At 49.1% G+C, this 17,500-nt stretch overlaps 1 protein-coding gene across 1 annotated transcript in view; it reads left to right on the top strand.

Annotated features, from left to right (window-relative positions):
* Positions 1-9,571, top strand: part of golga4 (golgin A4) — a 24,943-nt gene extending 15,372 nt beyond the window's left edge. The window contains exons 12-16 of the mRNA XM_031579631.2: positions 1,476-1,623; positions 2,337-2,515; positions 4,701-4,799; positions 5,025-5,180; positions 5,552-9,571. Of these exons, the coding sequence (XP_031435491.1) occupies positions 1,476-1,623; positions 2,337-2,515; positions 4,701-4,799; positions 5,025-5,180; positions 5,552-9,571 (4,602 nt within the window). The remainder of the gene's footprint in view (positions 1-1,475; positions 1,624-2,336; positions 2,516-4,700; positions 4,800-5,024; positions 5,181-5,551) is intronic.
* The last annotated feature ends 7,929 nt before the right edge of the window (positions 9,572-17,500 follow it).

Genomic DNA, 17,500 nt, shown 5'->3' with positions numbered 1-17,500 from the left:
GCTGATTCAGTCTGGCATGTCTGACTTCAAATGCTCTTTTTAAACCACCTCTATCTTCTCTAATCAACATAAATGCATGTCTGTTTGGAGGATGATGATGAGTCAGAGTAGCGTAAAACAGTTAAGAAGTCAACGTGCATCGTTATTATCTTTCACCTGCAGAGAATAAAAAGACTAGATGTCAGCTGTGATTACCGCCTGTCAGATACTGTATGTCACAGGCATTCTTGGCCTCTGTAGTGCTGCTTTTTTGCTTCTTTTCCTGGAAGATAATTCAACATGACAGCTTATGACTTCATCCTTAAGGCCCCGTAGCCCAAAAGATCCTCAGTATTTTTTTCATTCGCAAGGCATATCCAATTTCCTCTCTTTTTTTTTTTTGACTTTCTATTCTGAGTTATGTGTGTCACCCTTCGAGTGTCCTGTTGGCCGTTACCCCCCTTGTGAAATATGGCGGCGCTAACAGGCTAGCAGCGAGTAGCGAGCGGCCTTGAGTCCTCTCCTCTTCCAGGCCTCTGTGCTTAACCTTTGACCTCTGCCCTGCTGGATAGAGGTGACGGGTAGGGAAGTCACCGAGAGGAATGCAGGAGGGGAAGGGAAGGCAAACAGGTCAGAAGCACTTACTGTCACCACGGTGATGGCAGAACCAGGAACCAGGAACCAGTCAGCAAAACCCCCGGCTGGATGACGTGGTTCTGCCGTGACGTTGTTTCCTGAAACAGAGCCAGCGCGTTTCCCTTGTCTGTCAGAATGAGATTAGTCGCTATGAGATGTATTGGCTGAACGGGAGAAGAGATGGGTCCATGACTACTAATCTTGTTTCAGCAGTAAGTTCATCGATCAGCAGCGGAAATGGCTTTGTGAGCATTACATGACACACACACAGAATTGGATTATGTTTACATGGTCACCCACACACATGTTCCCCCGGGACTGCAGAAGTGTTTGCAGTGCTCCGACTGAAGCATATATTGCTGACAGTATCCCAAACCTAATTAATTGCTACTAAACAGTCCCATCATGCGACACACAACGGGGCACGTTACGGCTCTCCCAGCGTCTAGCGTGGAAACGGTCGTGTCCCCAAAACAACCACAAAGGGCTGGAAAAATGATGAAGTAGACAAAATAAATTGAAAACATCTTGTCGTGCGGCCGTCAAATGGCACAGCCCGTTTTGTACTAGTGAATAGCTCCGACGCTTCGACCTCTAACGCCCCTTCAGCTTACTGGAATGTTTACTCCTACACACTAACCATGTTGTGGTCCCGGTCTAAGTGCCGAGTCCTTCTCCGGATGGTCTGGAAGTGTAGGTCATTAGTTTATGTCCTTTCAGAGTCAAGAGTGTGTGCCTTCAGATTGCTGGAAAGCAAATGGCTGGATGCCCTAAACGGAAGTGTGTTGGTGGACAGCAAAGGGCGGAGCGTCTCTTGACGGAGGTGTGTGTGTGTTTCTCTTGGCGGCTCTCTTTTGCAGGGCATGGTGATAGCGGAGACCAAGCGTCAGATGCACGAGACGCTGGAGATGAAGGAGGAGGAGGTGGCCCAGCTGAGGGGGCGTGTCCAGCAGGCCGTGGCCCAGAAGGAGGAGCTACAGGAGCAGAAGGAGAAGAATGAGAAATCAGGTAGGCAGGGGTCGGGGGAGTCAGCTCCTACCTTCTCATATCATCTTCCCCTTTTTCCCCCTTAATAACTTCCACACCTGACTCCTCCTCCTCTTCCTCCTCCTCCTCCTCCTCCTCCTCCTCTTCCTCCTTCTCCTCCTTCTCCTCCTCCTCCTCCCCTCTTCAAGAGTGGGGAGTCTATTTGACTCTGTCAGCCTTTGTTCTGTTGATCAGAGCCAGTGCTTCAACCAGTGGCTGTGATGTTGAAGTGGCTGTGTGTGTCTCTCTGTGTGTGTGTCTCTCTGTGTGTGTGTGTGTCTCTGTGTGTGTGTGTGTCTCTGTGTGTGTGGCTATGATGTTGAAGTACTGCTTCTGACAAAGACAAGAACACACGCTTTGATCTTTAAGCTGCCGAGATGAAATACACTGATGCTCTTTTTCTGATGTGACACAACATTCAAATCTGTGTGTGTGTCTCTGTGTGTGTGTGTCTGTGTCTCTGTGTGTGTGTGTGTCTCTGTGTGTGTGTGTGTCTCTGTGTGTGTGTGTGTCTGTGTGTGTGTGTGTGTCTGTGTGTGTGTGTGTGTGTGTGTGTGTGTGTGTGTGTGTGTGTCTCTTTGTGTGTGTGTGTGTGTCTCTGTGTGTGTGTGTGTGTGTCTCTGTGTGTGTGTGTGTGTGTGTGTGTCTCTCTGTGTGTGTGTGTGTGTGTGTGTGTGTGTGTGTGCCTCCTGCAGGCTTTGAGGAGCTGGAGCGTGCCCTGGGTGTGGCCCAGCGGGCGGAGGAGGCGCGGCGGCAGCTCCAGGTGCAGATGGAGGAGCGGGTGAAGGAGGTGGAGGAGGCCAGCGAGGAGGAGCGCAAGAGTCTGCAGCAGGAGCTCACGCGGGTCAAGCAGGAGGTGGTCAACATCATGAAGGTGAGGAGGAGCCCCCACACACACACACACACACACACACACACACACAGCAGGAGCTCACGCGGGTCAAGCAGGAGGTGGTCAACATCATGAAGGTGAGGAAATGAGCCCAAAACAACATAACATACTCCCCCCACGCAGCAGGTCACGCACGCACGCACGCACGCACGCACGCACGCACGCACGCACGCACGCACGCACGCACGCACGCACGCACGCACACACACACACACACACACACACTTTAATGTGAGACTAATCATCAGCTGGAGCGCGTGCTGTCCAACAGTAGGTAGTTGGCATCATGAAGGTGAGATGCAGTCTTTAACCCGTCTGGCTGACGTGCTACTGCAGAAAGGCATTTATAGAATAACTGACATTTAGGACTTCTCCCAGTTTTTACAACATATTTCGGTTTTAAGAAGTATTTTTGTTTCTATTTTCTATGCAATGCTGAGCAACATCCAGTAGAAGCCATCTGTTAGAGCGATTTTGTTCAGGGAATTGGATGCAGGTCGGTGTTAAACTCCATGGAATATAATTAAGGCCAATCTGCGTATAATTTATTTACTGATGTGTGTCCCAGCTGTTTTATTCTCCCGAGTGGATTCAGCGCACATCTTCATCAGCTTGCGTTTTTCTTTTTCTCACGTCCCAAATGTGAAGCATCCGTGATCTTCATCTTCATCAAATTGATCTGCCCAAATTCAGAGATGAGCAGTGTCTCTCCACTCCACATTCATTCATAAAAATCATCTGGCGTGGTCACATCCTACAATTGTGCTCCATTGAATGAATCAACTGTGAGAAACCTGTGGAGATATGTTAGTTCTGGGAGCTGCATCAAAGAAGTGTCAAGAGTGAGCTCTGTGATTTCCCCTCTGATGTGTGTGTGTGCTGTCCTGTCCTGTGTGTGTGTGTGTGTGTGTGTGTGTGTGATTCCCTCTGATGTGTTCCTTATGTTTAGCATGCAGAGACACCAGTGTTCACTGGCTCACTGGTCTCCACTGTCTGTCTGTGTGTGTGTGTGTGTGTGCTGTCCTGTGTGTGTGTGTGTGTGTGTGTGTGTGTGTGTGTGTGTGTGTGTGTGAGTGTGTGTGATTCCCCCTGATGTGTTCCTTATGTTTAGCATGCAGAGACACCAGTGTTCACTGGCTCACTGGTCTCCACTGTCTGTGTGTGTGCTGTCCTGTGTGTGTGTGTGTGTGTGTGTGTGTGTGTGTGTGTGTGTGTGTGTGTGTGTGTGTGTGTGTGTGTGTGTGTGTGATTCCCTCTGATGTGTTCCTTATGTTTAGCATGCAGAGACACCAGTGTTCACTGGCTCACTGGACGCCACTGTCTGCTTAAGCCATCACTCTCCTCCAGATTGTTCACATTCATTTAACATTTTGCGAGGGTGGAGATTTTAAAGTCCTGTGACTTAGAGGCCCACAACGTATGTGCTTTCAGGAATCATGACTCCCCTGATTCATCCTGTGTGCATTAGAGAAGGATTCATGATGTGTGTGTGTGTGATTCATCCGGTGTGCATTAGAGAAGTATTCATGATGTGTGTGTGTGTGTGTGTGTGTGTGTGTGTGTGTGTGTGTGTGTGTGTGTGTGATTCATCCCGTGTGCATTAGAGAAGGATTCATGAATGTCAAGGCAGCTGTAAATCACACACTGACCAAATGAGTTTTTTGACGGTCACGTTTATGGTGTAATAATCTTTTCACATACACCAGGTTTAGCTTTAAAAGGTTGTACGTAGAAGCAACCTTTTCTGTTTCTTTCATTAGCCGACTCGGCCTCAGCCACGGCAAAGATGTGTGTGTGTGTGTGTGTGTGTGTGTGTGTGTGTGTGTGTGTGTGTGTGTGTGTGTGTGTGTGTGTGTGTGTGTGTGTGTGTGCGTGTGTGTCCACAAGGTTAAGATAGAAACAGGTGCCAGTTTGGCCAGTAAAACACATTTTTCGGACATACTTTGTGGTGGTGTGGGTTATCGAGTGTGGAAAAGAAATTCAGATAATCATGCCTCTACTTTCTAATTTTTCTTTAAGTTTCACAATGTTTGTTATATATATACATACATGGTTAGCTGAGTTTGTCAGAGATGTGAAGTAACCGTACATTAATCTGTATAGTTCATCTGGTATTTAATTCCTCAGTATTTGGTCAGAGATTGTTTTGTTACCTCCCTGTCTGTAGAAGTCTTCTGAGGACAGGATTGCGGAGTTGGAGCGTACACACACAGAAGCTCTCGCCAGCAAAGAAGAGGAACTCCAAGCTCAGATTCATCAAGCTGTGGTGCGTTTACAATCTCCCGATCACATCTTATCTGTTTTTCATCATTTAAAAAAAACATATACCTCATTGATCTATCTGTGTCTATCAAAACAAGTATTCTTTAACGTCTGTTTTTGGTTCCATAACTTGAATTATAATTTTTTTTTTTTTGTTATCTATACAGAAGAATATTTTAAATAATTTTTTTAAATTATTCTATTGTATTTGTGCTGTTCTTCGGTGCAGGAGCAGTGTCGTGAGGAGATGAACCAGGCTGCGCAGGAGAGCGAGCAGCAGGCCTCTCTTGCAGTCGAAGAAGCGGAGCTGCAGAAAACTGCCCTGCAGGCGGGGGCGGAGAATAAGGCCAAGGAGCTGCTGCTGGAGCTGGAGACGGCCAGAACTGTGAGTGTGTACACACACACACACACACACACACACACACACACACACACACACACACACACACACACACTGCTGGGGCTGGAGACGGCCAGAACTGTGAGTTTGTCAGCAGTAACTCGCCTCCTACGCTATTTTATCTCTTGATGGGTTCTTCAGAAGCTCCTAGGAGAATGAATTGGAATAACTTTGATCTGAACTGAGATACAGGAAAATCATGGGTTCGTTTTGAGGGTAAATGCCATTGTACATTTTTTGTGTGTTTTGTTTTGGGGGGGTTTAAATGCTTTTATGTACAGTGTTACAGTGTTCTAACAGTGCACAAATATCATATTATTTGATTTCCATTAAAATTCACAAATCTGTTATTACAGAAAATACTAGAGCTGGAAAGCTCCTTGGAAAGACACTCTGAGGGGGAAGGCGACCAGGAGCTCTCATCACAGATGGAAGAACTGAAGAAAAGACATGAAGCGGACTTGTTGGCCGTCGAGGGGAAGCACCAGGAGCTCTTGGAGAAGTGTAAGGCTGAGCAGGCAGAGGCCCTGAATCGGCAGCATGGCGTCACCGTGCAGGAGCTTCAGGACAAACACAAAGCAGAAGTGGAGGCCATCCTGAAGGACAGTGAGACGCAGTTCCACGTCCACATCGAGGACATGAACCAGAAGACGCTGGAGAAGCTGGACGTGAAGCAGACCGAGCTGGAGGCCTTGTCCTCCGAGATTTCGGAAGTCACCAAGAGTAGGCTGCTCCTCGAGGAGAAACTCGCCGCCGCTGAAGAAGCCAGCAAGTCGGCGAGGGAGGAGTTTGAAGCAAGGCTTCAGGAGGAGCAGGCGAAATATCAAGCCGATGTGGAGGGCATCAAGCTCCAACACGAGGAGTCTCTGGGAGGAGTCGAGAAGACACTGAAAGAGGAACTCAATAAACTAAAGATGATCCTGGAGGAAAAAGAGAAGGAGGCAGAGGAACATCATCAGCGGGGCAAAATCCTCAAAGAAGATTTAGAAAAGGCTCAACAGCATAGGGACTCTGTGGTTAGAGAATTTGAAGAGCTAAAGCAGAAGCAACATGATGGTCTGGGTGAGATTTCAGAACAGTTGACACAATCAAAGAGTGAGGTAAAGGATCTTACGGAGCTCTTGGAAAGAGCCCAAAGTGAATGCAAGCAAAAGGCTGACCTTCTTGAGCAGAAGGTTAAGGAGCTACAGGAGGTTTCGTGCCAAGTAGAACAGGCCAAACAGGAGATCGCTGAAAAAGAGAACTCCTACACTGACAAATTAAAGGCCATGCAAGAAGATGAGAATAAATTAAGAAAACAGTTAGATGAGGAAAGGAAGGCTCATGAGAGGAAGATTGAGAATATAAAAAAAGACATGGATGCTAAACTCAAATCTCAAGAGAATAAAACAGAAAAGGTCCGACAGAAGACCAAAGAAATGCAGGAGAAGTTCAAGAAAAAGCTTCAGGACACTCAGGAGGCACTGAAGGGAGAGCTAGCGAAAAAGGAGAAAGAACTGCAGCAGAAAGAAAAGCAACTCAAGGACAAGATCTTGGAGATGGCCCAAGCCAGTTCGGAGGGGATGAGCACTGCCATGTCTGACCTAGAGGCCAACCACAAAGAGCAGCTGGAGAAGCTCGGTGAGGTCAAGACACAGGAGCAAGAGCAACTTACTCAAACTTGGAAGGAGAAGCTCAGTCAGCAAGGGGAGGAGCTCCAGGAGAAACATGCCCTTGAGCTGCAGGAGAAGGCCAAAGAGTTGGAAGAGATTTCGGAACAACTCGGTGCCACCAGGGAGGAGAAGGAGCGAGTTCTTAAGGAGATGACCAACTTGAGGGAGGAGTTGGCGATAAGGGAGACCACTGTGCAGAAACTGCAAGCAGAATTGAGGAAAGCGGCGGCCAAATTAGAAAGTTTGTCACACGGAGAGGCGATGCTGAAAGAGCAGGTGGAATCGGTCGAGAAGAGGCTCAACCAGGCTCTCGGTGAAAGAAATATGTTCCAAGACCAGGTTGTGAAGTTGGAGGATGAGAGTCGAGAAAGAGTACGGGAACTCTCCAGGAATCTAGAAGACGTGCAAAATAAGCTGAGTGTTCTAGAAGGTTCCAGGAATAAGGAAGGCGAGGACTTCCAGAAGAAGCTGGAAGAGAAAGTTCTTGAACTACAAGTCAAGGAAAAAGAGTTTCAGAACCATGTGCAGTCCATGCATGCACAGCTGGAGAAGCATTGCAGAGAAGTCCGGGTGACAATTGAGGGATGTGCCGACCAGTTCGGCACGACTGTGGACAATCGAGTGAGAGAACTTCAGGACAGAGTTGTAAGCACTCAAAAAAGGGTCAGCCATCTTAGAAACACCATCATAGCAAAAACAGGCAGAATTTGCACTTTAGAGGGACAGCTCAAGCAAAGCCAAGAGGAGAACCAGAATTTGAGTAGATCACTCGAGCAGCTGACTCTAAAACTGAAAGAAAATTCAGATCATTTTGAAGCCTTAACAAATGAGAGAGTGTCCTTGCAAAAAACATCTGAGAATAACTCTCAGATCCTTTCAGAGAAGGAACTTCGCATTGAACAGCTCACTGAGGAAAACCGAATGATTTCAGAAACTATCAAAGCAAATGCACTACATATCAGCAATTTAGAGAGCATCATTAATGACTTGAAGACTCAGTTAGCACATAGCATAGCTGACAAGGAAGAAGCCATATCTTTGCTGACTCAACAGCACGTGGAGGAAAAACAATCGCTGAACAGCCAGATGGAAGAGACCGTGGAAACTCTTAATAAAGAAAAAAGTCTGGCTCTACAAGAGACAGAGACACTCAGGAACAAACTGACGGAGTTCAAAACAAAAGCAGAATCCAAGTTCACCGACAACCATAACACTGTTAAATCTCTGCGGGCAAGAATACAGGACATGGAGAGGCAAATAGCAGAGAAGGAGGAAAATGTTCAGAGACTTGCAGCAAGCCTTGACAATCAGTCCATAAGCAAGTCAGAGATGGACCAAGCTCTTTCGGAGAAGGATCAAAAGGTCACCACTCTGACCTTAGACCTCCAAAGCTGCACAAGGAAAGCGGTTGACTTGGAAGAACGGTTGGATGTGAGGACGAAAGAGTGTGAGCAGGTGAGGAGGGACCTGCAGCAGCTCATGGACCTCAGGGACAACGAGAAGCGAGAGATTATGGAACAGGTGCAGCAGGCGCAGCAGGTGCAGTCCTCTCAAAGTGGTCACCTTGTCCAGGAGATGGAGGGAAAACTCCTGTGTCTGCAGAAAGAAGTCCAAGCCGCCAAAGAACAACTGGAGCGTCAGACATTGGAGTCGGAAAAGGAGAAAACTGAGTTACTGAGGGAGAAGGAGGACGCCTTGAAAATGGCTGAGGAGCGGTCCTCGGAGGGTACGGGGAAAGTGGCGGAGCTGAAGAAGAAAGCCGAGCAGAAGATCAGCCTTATCCGAAAACAGCTGACCTCACAGATCGAGGAGAAGGAGAAAGTCATCAAGAGCCTGCAGACTCGGGTGCATCAGAACCAGGAAGAGAAGGAGGAAGCCATCAAGAGCCTGCAGACTCAGGTGCATAAGAACCAGGAAGAGAAGGAACAGCAGATGCAACTCCTCGGGAAGAAGGAGGAAGGCCTGGAGGAGGCCCTCAGGAGCCTGAGGGAAGAGCACGAAAAACATCTTGAGCAAGTTCGCCACGACGAGAGCCTCACGAGGGAGAAATGCTTAGAGAGTCTGAAGAGTAGCTACGAGGAAACAATCGCAGCTCTTCAAACCAAAATGTCTCAGGAAGAGAGATGTGCTACGACAGATAACGACAGGGGGGAGGAGGAGATCCTCCCAAGCCTTAAAGAGCTCCAGGGAAAGCTTGAAGAAGCACACAAGCAGGATGCCGACTATCAAGCTGAAATCAGCCGCCTTAAGGCAGACCTCTTAGAACAGGCCGCGTTGGTTCAAGAGTTACAGAAGACGAGACTCGTCGAGACGGAGCACTGTGTAGCTGAGCAAAACCATAGCGTCTTGGGAAAGGAACCCGCGGGTGACGTCGTGACCCAAGAGGAAGTGGACGGGGAGAGTCAGAAGGAAGCTTTGGTGAAGGAGTATGAACAGAAGCTTCAGGAACTGACTCAAAGGTTGGAGGAAAAGGAGGGCCTTCTAGGTGTCTATCAAAACTCTTCTTCTCAGGGAAACGGAGATGCTGATGGAGAGAGTTCGTCGGAACAGAGTCCAGAGCACTTGAAGAGTGAGCTGGCGCGGGCCGAGCAGGAGAAGCAGAAGGTCCAGAAGGACTTCACCAGGTTGCAGAAAGACCTGCGCGCACTGAGGAGGGAACACGAGCAGGAGCTGGAACATTTGAAGAGAGAGATGGCGGAAGAAAACGAAAAGAAACAGAAGTAAGTCTCCCTAACACTAAAATGCATCCTTATGTAGGTGCTTATGTAGTTTTGTTCCTCGTGTCTGGTGTCTTGTGTGTGTGTGTGTGTGTGTGTGTGGTGTGTGTGTGTGTGTGTGTGTGTGTGTGTGTGTGTGTGTGTGTGTGTGTGTGTGTGTGTCTGAATGGAAGAGCATATTTCCTCTGTGTTCTCATGAAGGTGTTCTCATGAAGTTCTCCATGTTTTTCTGCACAGGCTGGAAATGGAGGATCTGGAAATGAAACACAACTCGGCGCTGAAGCAGATCTTGAGAGAGTTCAACACTCAGATGGCGCTGAAGGAGAAGGAGTTGGAGGGTTCCGTCAGAGAGACCATCGGTAAGGAGGAATGTTGTACAACACAGAACACTTTGTCTTAGTGTTTTGGACGTCTCAAAGCAGTATTACATTAAACAGTTTGGGCTGTATGAAAATCATTTATACAAATCCCTTTATAGCGTTGCTGCTGTGCAACGTGTATTAAATTGTTTTCACATTTATAAAAAATATAATTTTATTCAATTCCTTTTGACCTTACTGAATAAGGACGTCAATACTTTATGAGGGATGGCTAGATTCAGGAAAAGTAAAAAAAACTATAAAATATCTGCTGAAGTAAGACCTCTACTCTGGCAGGTTTAACATATGTTTCCCTCGCACTGCCAGTTCATCCGGTCTGGCAGGCAGGCAGGAAGTGAGTGACTGAGTGACTGAGTGAGTGGGTTTGGAAGACTTTCTGTGGCTTCCCTGGCTCTCTGTGCTCTGAGCTTTTCCGCCTCACCCCACACAGTGCTCTGTGTGTGTGTGTGTGTGTGTGTGTGTGTGTCCCCACCCCACACAGAGAAGGCCCAGAGCGTGGAGGTGGAGCTGATGGACGGACATCGGGAGGAAGCCAGTCAGCTGAAGAAGGTGATCGCCCAGAAGGACGACGACTTGAAGAGAACCGTGCAGCGGTACGAGGAGATCCTGCAGGTGAGGGGACGTGCTCAGCGGTCATTTTCATGTTCGGAAAAAGCACAGGAAGCTCGATTTGAGCTCTAGTTCCCTTGTGAAATATAGAAGCATGGTTGAAGTGAAGTGAGAAGCATCAGTTGCTTGGTTAGTCCTTAAAGAAAGAAAGTGCTGAAATTTCAAATCAGTTTTTCTCATCTATGTCCTCTACGATATCTATGTCTATAACAACTCAGTACACCTGGAATGAATTAAAGTAAGACACCTTCAATCAATTTCAGGCATTTTAACTTGTACAGACTTCATCCTTTAATCTACCACATACCAAATAAGTGCAGCCCATGCAACTCTTTCAGCGGTCTAGTGAAGGTTACGCATATCTCCTCCGTCATCAGGAATCTATTAGCCAGACAAATACCTTTCCTTAATCCCCACTGAGCGCTACTAATTTATGAATTCCATGTGAGTTCTGTCTGCCAGTATTTGAGTGAGAACCTCAAGCTCAACTGACTGTGTTACCAGAGAGGAAAAGCACACAGCTCAACTCACAACTGCCATTTACACACGTGTGAGATTCTGCCGTTTACCTACGTATGAGATTATGTAATTTATATTAGTATGAGATTCTGTCATTTCACAGACCCCTTCTACCCCACGTGACTGAAAGTTGTGTAAATGTAATTATACTCGTATAAATGCATTTACTTAGACTATCCTATTTACTATCCTTGTTATTATGGCCGTGGCACTTGGACTGTAACTCCTATGTTAGTCACACGACATGAGATGTAAACATCCTTTAATCGGAGCTGAAGACGTGCCCTTTAACTGCGTGTCCACTGTGTCGTTTTCATTTCGTCCACATGCTGGAGCACACAGCCTAGACCACAAAAAAAGGGTGTTGCTGATTTGAGTACTTCCGACACTGCACTGTAGTTCTTTGTCTGGCTTTCCCCTTCCCCTGGCCTTGAAGAAAGCTCCTCTAACACGAGTCTCACTGAGTCTCACAGAGTCTCACGGCATAGAGGGCCTGGCGGAGCAGTGCTCGCCAAAATGAAAATAAACAGCGCAGGAAATGACTAATTGTTTCCCCCCTCCTGTCCTGTCAGAGCCGCGAGGAGGAGATGGGGTCACGCGTGTGGGAGGTGCAGAAGGAGCTGGACGAGATCCAGCAGCGGAGCCTCACAGGCCCTCAGGTACGGCACCACAGCGGGGCGCTCGCCCTCACCTTCCAGCAGGAGGTATGGGCGTACCTCCATAAAAAAAACATAAAATGTGCAGCCTACACGGCGAACAAGCCGAGCCAACCAATAGCCATGGCCGGCTCCATGCATTTAGCTGCGAGTGATATGGCTGCTATCCAATGACAGCGGGACGCAGCAAAGGTTCTAACTCAAAGCTGGGAAAGGAATGTCCTATCAGGAGAGCCGAGGAGGTGGGGGTCTTAAGAGGCAATTGTGTCTGCCTGGATCCCTGTTCTCAATTAGCTGTCATAAGAAAAAAACCACCAGGGTTTAAGGTTTACGCCGTCCTCTTTGCCTCTAAGGCAAACGCTCCTCACTGCTGGAAAGGTGGAACAGTCGCGTTCCTTCCAGGATGGGGTTTTGCCAAATGTTTTTGAGATGGATACGAGCACTTAAGCGATCCCCTTTAAAGTAACCGAACGCAAACAGCGCCGCTCTCTTTCGCATGGCTGCATTCCTTCCCGCTGATGTCACTCGCAGCTTCTCCCCCCGTTAGGTAACAACAGGGAGAGAGTTCTCAGGAGCGCCACACACACACACACACACACACACACACACACACACGCACACGCACACGCACACGCACACGCACACGCACACACACACATGCGCACACACACACACACACACACACACACACACAGGGGCGCCAAACATGACTTCAATCATCTCCACATTTCATGTCATGTCAGGGCTTCAAGCTTGTCCAATTCCTTGAGCAGCCACTAGGGGCACCTTTTTGTTTTTGTTGTTTTTTTTCCCCTCCACATTGCTCCATATGCATCTTAGTGGTCACGGCAACAGAATGATGGCTAGCCATCATTTTTTTTATAGCCAATGAGAATATTTGTTAACTGGAGCAATGCACATCGTGCAGGTTGGAGCTCGGAGAGAAGCTGCTGGTCATTTGGGTTTCCCACCGAGACTGATTTATGTTTCTCTTCTCTCTCCCTCTTCTCTCTCTCCCTCTTCTCTCTTTCCCTCTTCTCTCTCTCCCTCTTCTCTCTTTCAGGGTCTTGAAGAGCTTCAGGTGAGTTGGATCCGGCCTCCCCGTTACTTTTATTGATGGTAGAGGGAGGGAGGGAGTGAGTGATTTGTGTGATTTGTTGGAAACCTCTCTCTGTTTCTCACATCAACCCCATATTTCCGAGCTGCAGTCTCATTCCTCGGCAGCCTATAGCACTGCTCTCAATGTTTCCCATTCCAGTCCTTCAGGCAATGAGCTCTTCATGTTTCACTCTTCTCACCATAAACCTCCTTACAAATACGATGCCAAAGTACATTTCCGCATTTCAGTTCTGCTCTTTTAAACCCATAACCTGCCTGTGTGTGTGTGTGTGATTGTGTGATTGTGTGATTGTGTGATTGTGTGATTGTGTGAGTGAGTGAGTGAGTGAGTGAGTGAGTGAGTGAGTGAGTGAGTGAGTGAGTGAGTGAGTGAGTGAGTGAGTGAGTGAGTGAGTGAGTGAGTGAGTGAGTGAGTGAGTGAGTGAGTGAGTGAGTGAGTGAGTGAGTGAGTGAGTGAGTGAGTGAGTGAGTGAGTGAGTGAGTGAGTGAGTGAGTGAGTGAGTGAGTGAGTGTGTGTGTGTGTGTGTGTGTGTGTGTGTGTGTGTGTGTGTCTAACCCTGCCTGCACTATGCATCTCTATGTAGCAGCACCGGTCCGTCCCGGACGTCCCTAACTGTGGTTCCCCCCCCCCCCCGCAGGTCCAGCTTGCCCAGAAGACCACCCAGCTGAGCGAGGCCCGACTGAGGGAGCAGGAGAACCACGACCGAGTGAGTGGGGGAGGAGGAGGAGGAGGAGGAGGAGGAGGAGGGGAGGGGAGGGGAGGAGAGGAGGAGGAGGAGGAGGAGGAGGAGGAGGAGGAGGAGGAGAGGAGAGGAGAGGAGAGGAGAGGAGAGGAGGAGGCGGCGGCCGTAACCGTAACCGTGGCCAGCGGCAGCAGCATCAGCTCCTGTGTCAGGGGCCACCGCTGTTCCACAGCTTTTAGGGGGCCACTCTGTTTACTCTCCCTTTAGCTATTTGGGAATGAGACTTAATTAGTGCAGAGTTTTACAGTCCCCCCCCCCCACCCCCGCCCACCCCCCCACCATGTAACTACTGTGCAGATGGGCTCGGGTGTCTGCAGATGTGTCCGTGTTTTCCCAGACAGTTCATGTTTTTGTCGCTGCGCACGTTGTTGGGTTTGTGGCCGTGGAGAAAGCCCGAGGTCACGACCCTTGTGAAGATGTCAGTCACTTGGCAGAAGTGGCCATATGCTTAAAGCACCGTACAAGCACCATACAAACCGCATCATCTTATCAGGACTTTAAACGGCAGACTGAATATTATTGCCGTGTCCTTGACTTTTTTTTCTGTTGGCCCGTACTGCGTACAGCTCAGATGATGTTATTACAGCCTTTTTGACCTTGTAGTTTAGATCAGGTACAATAACAGTCCAAGAAGGATGACCCCATATAATCTACTATTTAAAAAGTCTCTCGTGTTAGTAAGTGATCTGTGTTCACACAGGAGGTACAGGATGTGCCCACTGTTTTGAGTGGCCAGGGATGTGAGTGATGAGGTCATTTCCTGTTTCTGCTTTGTAGCATTATTTTGGATGATGCTCAACTCATTAAAAAAGGAGTTACATCACGGAATTCACAGGGATGCTTCCGGGAAAAGTCAGAAGGGGACGAGGGAACGCCAGAGAGGGAATGCCAGAGAGCACGAGAAACGGCCACCGAGGGTAGCAGGGTAGGCGAGAGAAAGGAGCGAACAAGCGGGAAGTTTGTTTTGGAGGCTGAGGGGAGCCGTTGCCATGGCGCAGATCATCCCTCTGCCCTATTCCCATGGTTCCCCTCGCCCCGGAGCCGTGAGGGGGGCGGGCGCATCTCTGGGGATTAGGGGCTCATTACAGCACACATCTGTTTACTCTTACTCCAGCCCTATAAACAACTAGCCTAGCCGCACTAGCGCTCACTCACACTGTCTCTCAGTCACACACACACACACACATTACTCACACACACACACACACACACATATATACACACATAACACACACACACACACACACACACACACACACACACACACACACACACACACACACATATATACACACATAACACACACACACACACACACACACACACACACACACACACACACACACACACACACACACACACATTACTCTCACACACACACACATACACACTTTACTCTCACACATACTCTCTCTCTGTCACGCACACACGCATCTCCACACATTACTCACCAACATGGGAATGTTTTAATGGAGGTCATCTTAATACGCACTACTTGTCTAGCTGGTGGTCTTTGGAATTATCTTGAGGGGGTCGGGGGGGGCATGGCTGATTTAAGCCAAATGTTAACCAGTGCAATGGCCACCCTGTACTTACTGGTGATTTAAATGTTGTTGTTGGTTTTGATGATGATGATGATGGCATTACCTCGCTCGTGTGCGGTGTGCAGTGGACTGAGTGGCTGTGGGCCTCTGTGTGTGTGCAGTGGACTGAGTGGGCCTCTGTGTGTGTGCAGTGGACTGAGTGGGCCTCTGTGTGTGTGTGCAGTGGACTGAGTGGACCTGTGTGTGGTGTGCAGTGGACTGAGTGGGCCTGTGTGTGCGGTGTGGACTGAGTGGGCCTGTGTGTGCAGTGGACTGAGTGGGCCTGTGTGTGTGCAGTGGACTGAGTGGGCCTGTGTGTGCAGTGTGTGCAGTGGACTGAGTGGGCCTGTGTGTGTGTGTGTGTGTGTGTGCAGTGGACTGAGTGGGCCTCTGTGTGTGCAGTGGACTGAGTGGGCCTGTGTGTGTGCAGTGGACTGAGTGGGCCTGTGTGTGTGTGTGTGTGTGCAGTGGACTGAGTGGACCTGTGTGTGTGCAGTGGACTGAGTGGGCCTGTGTGTGTGCAGTGGACTGAGTGGGCCTGTGTGTGTGTGTGTGTGTGCAGTGGACTGAGTGGACCTGTGTGTGCAGTGGACTGAGTGGGCCTGTGTGTGTGTGTGTGTGTGTGTGTGTGTGCAGTGGACTGAGTGGGCCTCTGTGTGTGCGGTGTGTGCAGTGGACTGAGTGGCTCCTGTGTGTGTGCAGTGGACTGAGTGGGCCTCTGTGTGTGTGTGTGTGCAGTGGACTGAGTGGGCCTCTGTGTGTGTGTGTGTGTGCAGTGGACTGAGTGGCTCCTGTGTGTGTGCAGTGGACTGAGTGGGCCTCTGTGTGTGTGTGTGTGCAGTGGACTGAGTGGGCCTCTGTGTGTGTGTGTGTGCAGTGGACTGAGTGGGCCTCTGTGTGTGTGTGTGTGCAGTGGACTGAGTGGGCCTCTGTGTGTGCGGTGGACTGAGTGGGCGTCTGTGTGTGCAGTGGACTGAGTGGACCTCTGTGTGTGTGCGGTGTGTGTGGTGTGTGCGGTGGACTGAGTGGGCCTCTGAGCCTCTGTGTGTGCAGTGGACTGAGTGGGCCTGTGTGTGTGCGGTGGACTGAGTGGGCCTGTGTGTGTGTGTGTGTGTGTGTGTGCAGTGGACTGAGTGGACCTGTGTGTGTGCAGTGGACTGAGTGGACCTCTGTGTGTGCAGTGGACTGAGTGGGCCTGTGTGTGCGGTGTGTGTGACCCCTGTGTGACCTCTGTGTGACCTCGTGTGACCTCTCTGTGTGTTGCAGATCCACTCGCTGGAGGACAAGCTCCGGTGTACCCATAAGAACTCCGTGGTCACTCACCTGGGCAGCTCCTACAGAGGTAAGGGCGCACCTCCTGATGCCTGCTGCTGCTCCACCTACACTGTGATGTGTGGACCAGGAAGGAAGGGACCCGACCTGTGTGTGTGTGTGTGTGTGTGTGTGTGTGTGTGTGTCTGTGTCTGTGTGTGTGTGCGAGCACGTGCGTGCGTGAGAGTGTGCGAGGCTGACACTGAAGAGACCTTGCAGAGAATCAAGACACACTGAACCCACATGTTCAAAATATTTTGGGCATTTACACAAATGCACATGCCTGTGACACACACACACACACACACACACACACACACGGTGGCTTCAAAGTGCTGAGTCTGGATCTGTACAAGCCAAGTGCTATTCATGACACTGTGAGCTATCATGAGATGAGAGAATGGCAGGAACATGGGGAAAGCTGTCTGACACATGTGAGGAAGGGCGTGTGTGTGTGTGTGTGTGTGTGTGTGTGTGTGTGTGTGTGTGTGTGTGTGTGTGTGTGTGTGTGTGTGTGTGTGTGTGTGTGTGTGTGTGTGTGTGTGTGTGTGTGTGTGTGTACATCTGGGGTGAATTTGGGACCATTTCACTGAGTGCAGATACACAGTAGGGCCGAGAGAAAATGGAGCGTGTGATGCAAGAGAGACATTGTTATAGGGAAGAGAACTATGCTGAGCTGCTGTGTCACAGGTGAGGTATGAAAAGGTTGCAAGGTGTGTGTTTCTGTTGAAAGACAGAGCGAGATGGAGTGTGTGGGGGTGTGTGTGTGTAAGAGAAAGAGTGAGAGAGATCGAGCTGTGTATGTGTGAGTGTGAGAGGTGTGTTTGTGTGTGTAAGAAAGAGGTGTGTGTGTTTGTGTGAGTGAGACAGAGGTGTGTGTGTGTGTGTGACTGTGTGTGTGTGTGTGTGTGTGACTGTGTGTGTGTGTGTTTGTGTGAGTGAGACAGAGGTGTGTGTGAGTGAGTCAGAGGTGTGTGTGTGTGTGTGTGTGTGTGTGTGTGTGTGTGTGTGTGTGT

The sequence above is a fragment of the Clupea harengus genome, chromosome 13 (assembly GCF_900700415.2).
Source record: "Clupea harengus chromosome 13, Ch_v2.0.2, whole genome shotgun sequence".
In the NCBI taxonomy this organism is placed as follows: domain Eukaryota; kingdom Metazoa; phylum Chordata; class Actinopteri; order Clupeiformes; family Clupeidae; genus Clupea; species Clupea harengus.
Note: the sequence above shows the minus strand (reverse complement) of the source record. Positions and strands in the feature narration are given on the sequence as shown.